This window comes from Glandiceps talaboti, chromosome 7, assembly GCF_964340395.1.
Source record: "Glandiceps talaboti chromosome 7, keGlaTala1.1, whole genome shotgun sequence".
NCBI classification, from domain to species: Eukaryota; Metazoa; Hemichordata; class Enteropneusta; family Spengelidae; genus Glandiceps; species Glandiceps talaboti.
Genome location: NC_135555.1, coordinates 3,447,772 through 3,460,840, shown reverse-complemented (window position 1 = coordinate 3,460,840; position 13,069 = coordinate 3,447,772). Strand labels below are relative to the sequence as shown.

At 37.9% G+C, this 13,069-nt stretch overlaps 1 protein-coding gene across 3 annotated transcripts; it reads left to right on the top strand.

The window, feature by feature from the left end:
- Positions 1–752: 752 nt before the first annotated feature.
- Positions 753–12,601, top strand: LOC144437721 (uncharacterized). Of its 3 annotated transcripts, none has more exons than XM_078126728.1 (4): positions 753–933; positions 3,922–4,050; positions 9,793–9,847; positions 10,485–12,601. In XM_078126728.1, exons 1-4 carry the CDS (start codon positions 798–800, stop codon positions 11,932–11,934), a joined length of 1,770 nt encoding a protein of 589 aa, XP_077982854.1. In that variant the 5' UTR covers positions 753–797; the 3' UTR covers positions 11,935–12,601. The 3 variants fall into 3 exon arrangements, with proteins under 3 accessions (XP_077982854.1, XP_077982856.1, XP_077982855.1); XM_078126730.1 differs by lacking the exon at positions 753–933 and adding an exon at positions 3,565–3,659; XM_078126729.1 differs by lacking the exon at positions 753–933 and adding an exon at positions 3,801–3,820 and having other exon boundaries at positions 3,894–4,050.
- The last annotated feature ends 468 nt before the right edge of the window (positions 12,602–13,069 follow it).

Below are 13,069 nucleotides of genomic sequence, written 5' to 3'. Positions count from 1 at the left end.
CCCGGAAACAGCATTTCAAAACTCGACAAAAGGATATATGAAAAGTCAATTGTTGTTTGTATAATTCGAGTGTTGACAAATACATCTCTCACTACACGTTTTGTTACAACTGTCAAAACAGGCGACAAATACGGGTAAAGCGTGTCCCCCTTTTTATGCATTTATTGTTATTATTTTTCGTAGTGTAATAAAGTATTGAAATAACAAGTACACTGACTAGAAGCCAGTACACTATATACACATTTAATAGTTTAACGTCAGGTCAGTATATTATAGACAATACAACAATATACCTCAACGGAAATTGGTCAGCTGTTTGGTATCCTGTTTTATCTTTTGTATGTATCCATTGTTTATATAATACTAAAGATCTTTGTTAGAATCTGGCGAGGTATCGTCTCATTTAATATGTACAACTGTACTGTACTGTAAGTTTTCAGCTCCTAAAATTAGTATCAAACGCAATGATTTGAATTATGCGGGTAACCATTCTGGTATTTTACCGTTTGAATATCATAAACAAGTGCACCACACCAGTCAGCCATTGTGTAATAGTCACATTACCGTTTCGTTTATTACCAGTTGTTCCCTAGCCCATCCTTTTAATTAGCTTCTTGTTATCTTATAGTTTCTAATTGGGCGGAGGGGCGTATAAAAACGTGTTGCGTAAAAACTTCCTGCTTTGATAATTCTTTTAAGATTGGTGAGCTAGGGGGTTCGATTGAGACAGCTGGCGCTCTCTTGGTTGTAGCGGAGCAGCAGCAGTCACGAACAGGAGATACTTTATCACTGTAGACATGTATAGGTGGGTTGTAAAAGACGACACGGCGTTATCTGCGATGCCATCTGCAAACCAAGAAGAAACCACGACATCGCTGAGAAACACCGAACGGCTAAAGGTACCGATGATCAGGTTACCGAACTCGGAGACCGGTAAGATTTTTACACCATTTTTTTAGTCAACTAACAAATACATTGCATTGTTAATGGTGATATTGGAACGGTGGACTTAAAAACATCTGTAAACAAAAAGCAAATTAATTATGTACCCGGTATTGACTTTATTTTACATGTTGGGTGTCGAATGTTTGTCTATCTCCTTATCTGGCTAACGGCATACACTCTAATTATTCAACCGACATCGACAGATTTTATCTCTCAAGTTTTTTTTGGCTCCGAGTACGTGAGCTGATACAAGCGGTGTACTTCTCCGGCCGTCAGATTCACTTTCTGTGCGACCTGATATAAGTAAGTAACTTTAAAAAAGATTTCGTGCTAGCCTATCTGTCAATTTGTGTCAGCCTCCTGAAGCACACGTTGTATAGATAGACATCAGTCTGTCACAGAAGATTTATGTAATATTTTGTCGTAAATATGTCTCATCACCAAAGAGACTATTAATGGCGAAGAGTTTTTAATTCTCTGAGAAATGCGGGTTTCGCTTGGAATGCGCTGTCTGCCCTACGAAAGTACGTCTTTATTGTGGTGACTTTGATGGAAAGGGCTGTATATATTACTTGTCGACTGCTGGGAGCAATATCCATATGTAAACGTAGTCTTCTGATGAGTCATAAAACCCGATATGGCAGGGAGCAAAGGTCAATGTATTAGTGGTGTTTGTACTGGCAATAAAGTAGCCTTGTTTGATTTCTGCCTGGACCATGGCCACACAAATATTGCCGCCATTACGACGACATATATTGCACTTACTCACCTATACGTCAACTCACCCACCACCAAAGGGAAACTTGACATAAAATATCACCGTAATTCAAAGCCTCACGCGTAATGGTACTCGTTCAATGGTATTTGTGTATGTTTGTTTTATTACGCACAACATTCCGAGCTTAATTGCCTCGCCTTTTATTACGTTATGACTGTACACTCTTAATGATGTTTAGTTAGTGTGTTTTGAGGGCCGCCATGGGATGTTTGCCCCCTTTTTTTACCACCAAGTACAAATAGACCTAGATTTATATTTGTGTATAAATTGGCACAATTAGCCGCAAATTGACGCGTATTTATTCTATGATTTTCTAAATCTGTTTCACTGTGCGTTACCGATTACAATTGTCTAGATACCGATCTATCAAATCAGTTCGAAGATTTCAAACAGCAATGTGAGCGAAGTCGACTGAAAAACAATCCACGGAATTTTTCATCGGGGATATGCTCCGTTTTCTCCGTTTATTATCCCTCCAGTGGACAACAAAAATAGGCGCGTAATGTGAAACCGAAAATCACATTTAGGTTGTCAGATATTGGCGATGGATGTTGTTTTGAGGTTTTTAATGACACCCTAAAAGTACTACAGTCGGGTAATTTTCAGACAGCCTTCATTGAATAGTAAAATTGAAAGTGGGTTGTAAAGCAGTCGAGGTGGCATCCTTAAAACCTGGGTGAGAACCATTACAGTGCAATAAAAATTTAGCTTCTCCAATGCTGTATGCCTAAACCATAAAACTAAACGACACTATTCGGGACCCCTTGTACACATCCTATGTAAGGTCGCGCTGTATAGTACGGTCCAGACTCCAGGCAATTACTGATCATCTGATCATGAAAAAAGTAATTTGATACGGCTTGTCAGAGTGTACACGGCTTGGTAATTTAGATGTTCAACGCTGAAAGTTTATTGCGCAGACGGAAGTTAGACAGTTACATCATAAATTTAGTATGTGTATTCGCATCTCCTGCTGTGTAAGTAAAGTGGTTATAATGGAGCCTAAAATACAATATATACACAGATTGAGAAGGGATGTTGAACTTTAAGATTCTACAGGGCTCCCTAGGCGAGGCGCTACAATTGCCCGCGAACTTATGCTTCCAAGGTAACGGAGAAGACAGAGCAGACTCAAATATTGTTACGCAATATAATGCGATACCCGCCCCTGGTACGGCCAGTTATCACTAAGGCGCGGCCGAAGTAGTCATATAGGTGTGATTTCTAGGACGTGAATAAATCTGGCAATGATGATGGGATTTTACACCAGTGGCAATAAAAAATATTCTTAGGACTTTGTCGAAGGCAGGGCTTTGTTGCGCGGTCAAATTACACCGCTGACCTTAAAAACACAGACCGCAATACACCATTCCACCATTAAAGACAATTGGTAAAATTACCTAGGTCTGTAATCCAATGGTATATAAAAGCCCACTTCCCCTCTTACTAAACACATTTTATTGCCAAAGCCTGCTTGTCCCATGCTCGTTGTTTGGAGTGGCCGCCATAAAATGAATTCGCAATAAAAGTGAAGCTCTGACGTAAAGTGGCTGGCTTAGGGTAATAAACGGTATAACGATTCATAAAAGTTTCGCAATGTGAATTTGGTTGGCATGGCTGGCCAATCACATCCCGAACCGTATGTGTGCTGTACACCCGAGAACAACGCTAATGAAAGTTACGATGTTATTTTTATGACTGTTAAAATCGTGAATTTTTTGTTTGTGAGTTGCGGGGTGAATGTCCTTCACCAGGCACTGTTCTCGCTTTGGAGCTTTTAATGTGGCAATATAAAATTGAGTCGGGAAGCAACACTTGCACTTTGCCGTGTGTCGGTATAAAAGAAAACGCCCCGTCCTAGACCAGTAGACAGTCGTGGTAGTAATTCACATTTCTAGTTGGAAAGTGTACGCCAGAGTGGTGGATACATTTACTGGTACATAGACTCTATTCACTTTCTAAATATACATTCTACTTAATGGAGCCGTTACTGCAAGGGTTATACAATTTATTCTGGAAATATTCTTGTCGGGACTAAAATGCGTATTTCAGTGAATCTATTGTTTTGGGACACACCGACAGAGTGCTATGTCGCAGGTTGTCAGTTCGTTCAGTTAACATAACACTTTCTTTTTTAGGTCTCGACAGAGTGTTTACATAGTTATTTCAGTTGTGCTGGGTCTTTTCTTCTCTTTCAGTGGACTATAGTAAGTGCACATCCAACGGATTAAGCCTTTTACGCAGAGCGGACCAACCATACGCAGTGCCTTTAGTCACAGCGGCGACAACAGACGAACAACTCCTCAACCTAGCAGAAATGGATTACGGTAAGAACTATACTGTACACTGTAATATTCTCTACTCTCAAAACCTGGTCTTTTATATTTCCAATGTGACACTGATATATACATTAAACATCTGATTTGAGGCTCACATCTGCCATTTTATATAACTCTGGTGTCAAATGTGACCGTACAAAATAAACAAAACGGATAACATTTTAAGATGAATGTGGTGTGCGCTGAAGGGTTATAAAGAATGTGTTTGTTATATGGAGGACTGCATCGTAGGAACTCCCCCCCTCTCAACAACGTGTTTGACGTGGAAACGTGACGAAGATGTTTGTCTTTCTAATCCGTGTAGTAATGGAGTGCAAAAACGACCGGGATTTCTATCTAGTTTCACACCAAAGCAGACCGACTTCGGTAACATGAAATAGTTTCGGCACTATTAAAAGAAATCGCTGAAATCTGGGCCCTCAGTTAACACCGTTCAGCTCTGTACTATCAACCTGGTTTTGTAAAATCAGTGACAAGCTTTGTGTTATTGGTACACGATGTGATCAAGTTCACATTAATTAATTGTTTGGTGCATAGTGGGACTAACTGGACGTTTGTTTGGGTGCGGAGAGACTCACGATGAATCGTTTGAATAAAGTGCAGTCAATACGACATTTGGGAGTAAGTTGCACGTCTCATTGAAATGAACCCAAGACGTACCCTCGGGCATTCACCTTTCTCTCTCTCTAGACAATGCAACTTGTTGCACCTTCGAGAGAGAAGTATTTATGTCTGTGAACGTTTTTGTTTGAGATGTTTCATTTTGTTTAGTCGGCCAAAGAGTGACAGAACAGCTGTTATTTCACCTGTTACAAATCGTCATAACCAGGTGCCCGAAGAACTTTGGCAGTCCTTTGTATTTCCTATTCACTAGGAGGGAACTCACTCATTTCCTTACAGCTATGTTCGTTCTCTCTGTCACATTTCTTTCTTTACTATTCAAATTCGTGGTTTTCTATTCTTTTTCAAATTTCAATTCCTTCTGTTAATGATATAATTAGAGACAGTTAGCGGTAATTAAGATGTCAGATTACCACACTGAATATGACTATGTAATGTATCAACATACAAAAACAACATTGTACCATCGTGTTAACTTTGCCTAAGCAGTTATTGAACTTTTTCATTACAAAACACTCAAGCAGCCAAAATTTAGAAATCAAATCATGTGAAAGATTGTAAAAATAAAACCAGTATGGTTCTAGGGCATAGAAATTATTGTCCATTTAAAGTTATATGACAGACAGTAAGCTTTTAATGTATCAAATTTATGTAGCAGTTTTCAACATTTTTCATCTTTGCTTACCCATCAACTGTAGCTGTAAGGGGAAACATATATTATATAAAGCATAAAACATACACGCAATTGTATGTGTAATATTTAATATTTAATATATATATACACACACACACACACACACACACACTTATTACATCCTTATTCTTTTGAATTAAGTGTATATATATATATATATTACTTATTACATCCTTATTCTTTTGAATTAAGTGTGTGTATATATATATATATATATGTGTGTGTGTGTGTGTGTGTGTGTGTGTGTGTGTGTGTGTATTATGTACCCCTGTCACTTTTTTCTCTATTTCATTAGATATTATGTGTATGTATGTGTGGTATGTGAATACATGTATACTGTGTGTTTGGGTGTGCATGTGTGTGTGTGTGTTTGTGCATGCGTGCGAGTGCGTGTGTGTGTGTGTGTGCAAATAACATGAAAAATCTAGGTATTTTCTAAAAAGTAACTCTGTTTTGAGGTTCATCTATAAAAAGGCCAAAGTTTCAGTGCCAGGTTCTCACATTAGTGTTATCTTAGCAATGGAGCCATAAAGCCAACACATGATTATTCTTTTGTCCTGGGCCGAATTTTTCTATTACTCCGCCAGACAGCTGTGTTTCACACCTAAAATTTAAAATCTAATCCGAAGTGGGCCTTTAATAGTCTGGTCGCCAATGTCTTCTCAACATACATATAGCTAACAGTCTCAACAGTGTTGAGAGGACATGGTGAAAATCAGGCTATCTATCTATCTATCTATCTATCTATCTATCTATCTATCTATCTATCTATCTATCTATCTATACATACATACATAGACTGACCGACTCCCAATGAACAACACACAAACGTTGACTAAATGTGTCAACAGTAAAATTCAAATTCAAACATATATGTTATATTCCTAAACAGCTATGCGAGTTATAGATCGAATTGGAAGTCCTCATTGACGTGGCAACTAGTATTTCTGTAAGAATAACACCCTGACATATACAGTATTCTATTATATGATATGATACTGTCTTAATCACCATCATAAAACGACCACACCTTTTTGCGGCAACTAGACCAAAAGCATTTCTACATTTAATTTCGTCCGCAGTTGGAACAAAAATTGCGACATTCCAGGCTATAAACACATGGAAAATATTGCAATATGATTTATACTATCCTGTAATAAATCCATATTGTCCTGTTAATATTCTGTTCGAATGTATGGTTAGATACAAACTTTACCTCGTTACCAACGACACACGACTGTATACCAGTGTTAGTTTAGAGTGCTACGTCATCGTATTGCGAGTATTACGTCATCGTTTACGAGTATCGCCACACACGTGTAGCGCGTTGAGGATTGTGCAAGTACATGTACGTATCTATATTTCTATGTAACATTTAATGTTTACAGGCTCTCGGTTTACACCATCCCCGAGAAGTTGGCCTTTGACTGTCCCGTTCAACTCGACACAGGCGAACAGCATTTACAAACGTGAAAGTCAAGTATAAGCTAACAGATCATTTGTGTTGTTAATTTTTTGGGTTGACATTTTGATTTTGCAATATTGTACTGGCCTTCAATTGACAGACCCACTCAGTTCGATGACACAAGCCAACAATAGGATACCCTATTAAAGTAGATGGTACTGTCTTTTGTCGTTTGATATTCTGTGCATAATGTAAACAACGTGATGCTACTACTTGATGAAGATGTAAACCACGGGGGTTGGCTTCATCATTACATTGTTTGTATCTCCATCTTCTTCCCTTTTCTAAAAAAAAATCACCACCAACATCATCGTCATCAACATGAACATGAACCCATAATCATCATCGTCGTCATCATTATCATTATCATCATTATCATCATCATCATCATCACCACCACCACCACCACCACCATCATCATCATCATCATCATCATCATCAATTCATCATGGTCTCGCCATCTCATTCTCCATCTCCAATAGTCAGTGACACCAACATACCCATAACCGTATCCTTTTATCACCCATCTTATCACCCACTGTGTTTCTCCCTTTACGTAAAAACTATCATGCACGTCAACAACGAAGTTATGCTATAAATATTTCAACGATGAACGATAAAAACATATTTCTCGGCACTCAACACAAACAGCGAAAATACATTGACTAGATTAAACTGAACTTTACTAGATAAGCAAATGATAGAGTTATGATGATTACATGTATTATTACTAACAGACGAGAACTCGATCTCAAATATATTTTAACTTGACGGATGTAGCGTGTCCTTTCGAACACTGTAATGCTGTATGTATCGAGTTGCATATGTTATTAGGGTTGTTGTCTTTGATGGCCTGAATTTATGGGATATAACCCCTACAATGTCAACAGTCATAAACCTGTCCCGCCACAAGCCTAACACGTAGGACTTGACAAATCACGATATGTGATTCTCAAACGAACATTTAGAACAAACACTTGTCTGTCGTCGCAAAGGTGAAAGGTCAAGGTCAAGATAAGATAGATACCTAAAGAAGATCAATAAAAACGACACTTTGCTAAGTGTACAGTTGTGCAAACAAGTTGTACTATCTTCTGACCTGTAGATATTTTCATACACATGCGTACCGTACTGATACATGATATTTCGAATATTAAATTGACCCGGTACATTTTATAATTCTATCGGCTGGTTTTGAATTTCATTGCCGTATCATTTCATGGTTCATAATTAATAGGAAGGTTCATTGAATGGTATTGTGCAGAAGGCGCCAATCACGACTAGTTAGAATTAATAAAATTTTAAACATTTGTATCTGTCAGAAAGCGTGCTCTGTTTATTTAACAGAAAAATATTGGTAACTTATTAGTGTTACAGTAAGATTTTAAAGATAATATTTTGGACTGTAAAATATAGTGCGTTAATCATGATAAATTATTAGACTTGTGTCTTCTGACATGATAAACCCCATCGTGATCTACCGGTGTCTGTTTCGAACCACGAGGACTCTGGCATTCCTATAAATGTTAATTTCGGTACGTCGCCTTTCTGGGGGACCGTCGACTCGTAGCAAAATCTGTAATTGAACACCACTTACGTAATGTAGGCTTTTTGATTGAGAACCGCTTCTACAATCATCTTAGCAGTAATAATGTAGCCTTGGTTTTGTTTGCAATGTTATTATCACTTTTTCCACATAATTTAGAGTTTCTGGACATTTTCTTATTACTGTTTATTTTCTGTCGAGAATTGCCCCCACAAAAATCCAAACAAAAACAAACCAAACAAACAACAACAAACAAACCCCAAAACAGCATCAACAAAATCAAGGAGGAGCAGAAAATCGCTAGAGTTACTGCAGTTACACTCACCTGATCACCGTTTCTTCAGGACTTTTTTCTTAAGTTTATTTTGTCCTTTTAGATAATAATACGGGAAATAACACATTCTTAGTAACTAGGTGATAAGTACCACATAGTAAACAACAACAAAGACGAGTAAATATCGCTACAATGCAATTCAAAATCTCTAATGTACAGTTTGTCTTAAGTATTATTTTTTGGTCGCACAATCTGTGTTTCAATGATATTACTTTGTGTACACACCAGCGTAGCTAGATTATGTATTTTGTTTTCGACACGTGATTGTCACTTATTTTAACTATTCATTAATACAGTAATTAAATATTTTTCAACATATTACTATAGTAAATTATGAAAACAAATATTTGAGGCGTGCATGATCAGGCGTCAATAAAACTTTATTATTGTTAGATATGTTTAGTTAAGCTATTTTGAATATTGGGTTTCGACCCTAACTACTGGCAACTAAGCTGTTATTATCGAGAACACACGTCATCCACAAACTGTAGGATAGATGTCATACCTTGTTGTTTATCGATGACAATGATAATAAATTGATTCCTACAACTTGTTTAAAAAAATACGATTTGCTAATTTTTGAAATCAATACAAATATTGTCTCAGACAGCAAGAAATACTGAACGTGTATTGTACAGTACGTAGTATGGCATTCAAAGATGCTAGTACACCAAAATGAAACGGGCCCCGAAGTAAAATAACTGAAAGAGGAGAGCAAATGGTGTGATTTCTTGATGGCTATTTACTGTCACTAAAAACGTAATGCGATGACAACTTAATTCTATTATAGTGTCATCGTCATGTTTCAATTTTTTTTTATCAGTAACTTAAATTTTTCGTTTATTTTGATGGACTTTGTTACACTTTGGTGGTTTATGTTCCTCTGTGTTCCATGGCGTGCTCGTCTCGGGTCATAAACGGTTCTAAAAATAGAGAAGTGTCGTGGATGTATTACCACACCCATCATTATTGCTTCGTCCCCGTACCAGGTACATGAAGTGTCTGTGATGCACACTTTGTGATAAATGATATGATTTTAATCTGAATTGTTTACATTTATTGTTTTATAGATCACGGTGGAAGCAGACAGAGTAAAAGTGGCTATGTTCGAGCTGTTACAAACAGGTACAACTTAATTATTTGTTACTCGTTGTCTCTTTGCTCCCCAAAGAATGTGTCAAACTAAATAAGGAGATAAATAAAAAAAGGAGTTAAGTAATAACAACTTCGACATTTTGATGACAGTTGTCGTGAGTAAACAAACCGAGTGCAGCAAATTCGTTATGTCGACCAGTTGGAGACCGTGGTATGTTGTCACAGATAGATAATTTACATAGAGTATGATCACGTTTTATTTGTTATTTTAGTCAATGTGTGATGGATATAAATTTTATTATTTCCGTCATAAAACAACGGGTTGGATTTATTGTTAATGAATGAATATGACATTTTCTATAACAACGTGGTGTTTTGAGTTAGAGCGTATACTTTTCATCGATCGGAAAATTCATAATATACATGAATACCCCGGTGCTTAAATATTACACTTGTCGAATTTACTCGCACACTTTTATATCGCATACCCTTTGAACCTAAAGAAAAAGAAAATGGGAGAGTTTATTAAATGAGCCGAGATTTTAAGAACTATTACCTCAAAAAAAATGTCTGCTCCGCTCATTACAATGTTAGATGCACACAATACATATGTAAATCATTCGATATTTTGAGCGATATCTATTCTCTTCTTTTTTTTATATTACAGGTACAGAACTCCATATTCTGACGTACAAAAGGGGATCCTTGAAACTGCTTATATCCAGAACTGGGGATTTATCACCATCGAGAAAAAGCGATATCTCGCGAGACAGCTTGGCCTGACTGAGCGCCAAATTAAAGTTTGGTTTCAAAACCGACGAGCACGAGATCGTAGAGAAAACAAAAGAAAAGTTCAGGAAAGAAGACTTTTCGGACGAGGCGAAATAGACAAAGAATCACAGGATGAGGGCGCTGATGATGATTATGATGATGAAGATGATGACAGCACGGAAATGGTTATCGACGAGTCAGCTAACGATTTCGTGGAGGACGAAATGGGGGAGGGCGCCATCTACGATAAAGATCCACACGAACGAACGAAGTCAGAGAATGAAACGTCTCCTGAGATGATGAGTGAGTTCTCGCAATCCCGCTGTTCCTCGACATCGACAAACAGAGCCCCTTCTCCCGTTGCACGTCCGAAAAGAAAGTTTCCCGGCAAGAGTTCCAGGAAAGACTACGAACCGCGGAAACACCGTATAGAAGGATTGGCAGAAGCAATGAACCTCAAGCATCAAAACGAGGAAGCGTTGGCAAGACAAGAAGAGGGTTTACAGACGCAGTTTGTACAGAAAGAATTGCCTTTGAACTTTCCAGTCGGAATTAAAATCAAAGAAGAAAAAATGGATGACTACGATGACTTTAAGAACCACCGTATTTACGAGAAGAGTGGCGCACATGACCTTGACACTTACCATGCCGAACTTGTCCGGCAAATGACACTTAGAAACTTCTATGAACATGTTTCAAATTGGGCCCAACAAAGTGATAGTGATTCGTCAAAGAACAAGCAAAGAAGCCCTAAAGATATCCCGTTGAACTGGCAAAGAAGATTTGAAAATGGCCAGCTGTCTAGAGCAATGCAAAATGTTATAGACAATAATTTCCACGTCGATGGTGTTGCGAATTTGAAGGACGCGGTATACCACAGAATAATACCAAACTTGAATGGTGGTATCAGGAATGGTTTGATATCGCCTGACGTGGCAGCAGAGTTTTGCATCCCTCCTCATATTATCATGAGAGATGGACAGATTTATGCGCAGATGCCATATTCTGAACACCCAGAAAAGGTGTCTCAGCCTCGTCCCTCTTCTATTCGCTCCTTATCGACTTCTCCTTTGCAAGCGCAAGAATCGACTCACGTTGCCGATGTACCCACTAGCGATATCCAAGAATCCACCCCTCTAGATTTGTCTACAAAGTCAAAGTCACCTCCCAAAGACCCAAAACCGATAACCAAGGCAACAGAACGCAATCCTAATTCCTCCGAAAGTCTAACGGAAGATAAGCTGCCAAGAAAGGTCGAACAGAAACAGACAAGAACAGTAAGTTTTCTATGGAAGGGGAATTGCAGTCAGGCATGCCATGGGTTTTACGATGTCGTTAAACTCTAAAGAAAAGAAAATTGTGAATGATACCGAACATTATTGCAATTGTTATTTTGTACATTTAGTTTAATTTGTAGAATAGGGTTCCTTTGAAAATAATATGCCAATATCGTTTGAATATTGCAGAAAAGGACGTATACAGAAATATATTATGGTGCGCCCTCTACGGTAGTAGACAATGTTTTGGAATACATGTCCACAAACCAACTCAGTTATCGTAGTTAGGATATTAGCAGTGGAAATCATCAGTAGAATACTATTTTGTGACTTATTCGCTTCCAAATTTTGCGAGATCGTTTATTTCGTTTTTATTTTTCTTCGAATTTTTGACAGAAGTCTTCGTTTCTTTCATGTATTCGTTCTTATTGTGATATTAGTGACGTCAAAAGCAACTACACATTAAATCCGCCGTGGCGAATAAATAAGTCGAATAATGTATAAAATGACAATAGTAACGTCTGACTTGATTCCACTGCCGGGTTGTATTTCTGCATTTGTATTATATTTTGTGTTGTTTCCCCCCATTGATTACAATGCCGCCACCCCTCTCGCTTTATACTCACAAAGTGAGACGGTGTCAATATGGAATCCATGTGCCAAACTTTCTTACTTTAGTCACAGACAATTTATTTAATGCTAAATACTGCTATACAATGATACGGATGCTGATGTATTTGATGCATTTTGAAATAAAGTATTGACTTATAATACTGTTCAATAACATATGTACAAGTAGTGTCTTAATTTTCCTTGAATGTGTCTCTGTAGGGAGAGAGAGAGAGAGAGAGAGAGAGAGAGAGAGAGAGAGGGAGAGAGAGAGAGAGAGAGGGGAGAGAGAGAGAAGGGGTAGTCTAGTTAATTTACGTGGTCGTTTTCGTTTTATGCAATCTCTGGAGATGATCAAAATGGCCATAGTACGCATATAAACTACATTAGTTGGGAGGGGGGGGGGGTAGACTGAAAGAGTTGTAGTTAGGTATACATTCCTGGGGGTACAACTTCCTCCATTACTCGTTGGTTGTGTAGCTAGCTAATAGCTTATGCCTGTGAGCGCCAACAGCAGCGAATCCAGATTGGGTGGGTGTTAAACTGCAATAGTCATAATCAATCAATCAATCAAATAATCAATCTTTATTACGCT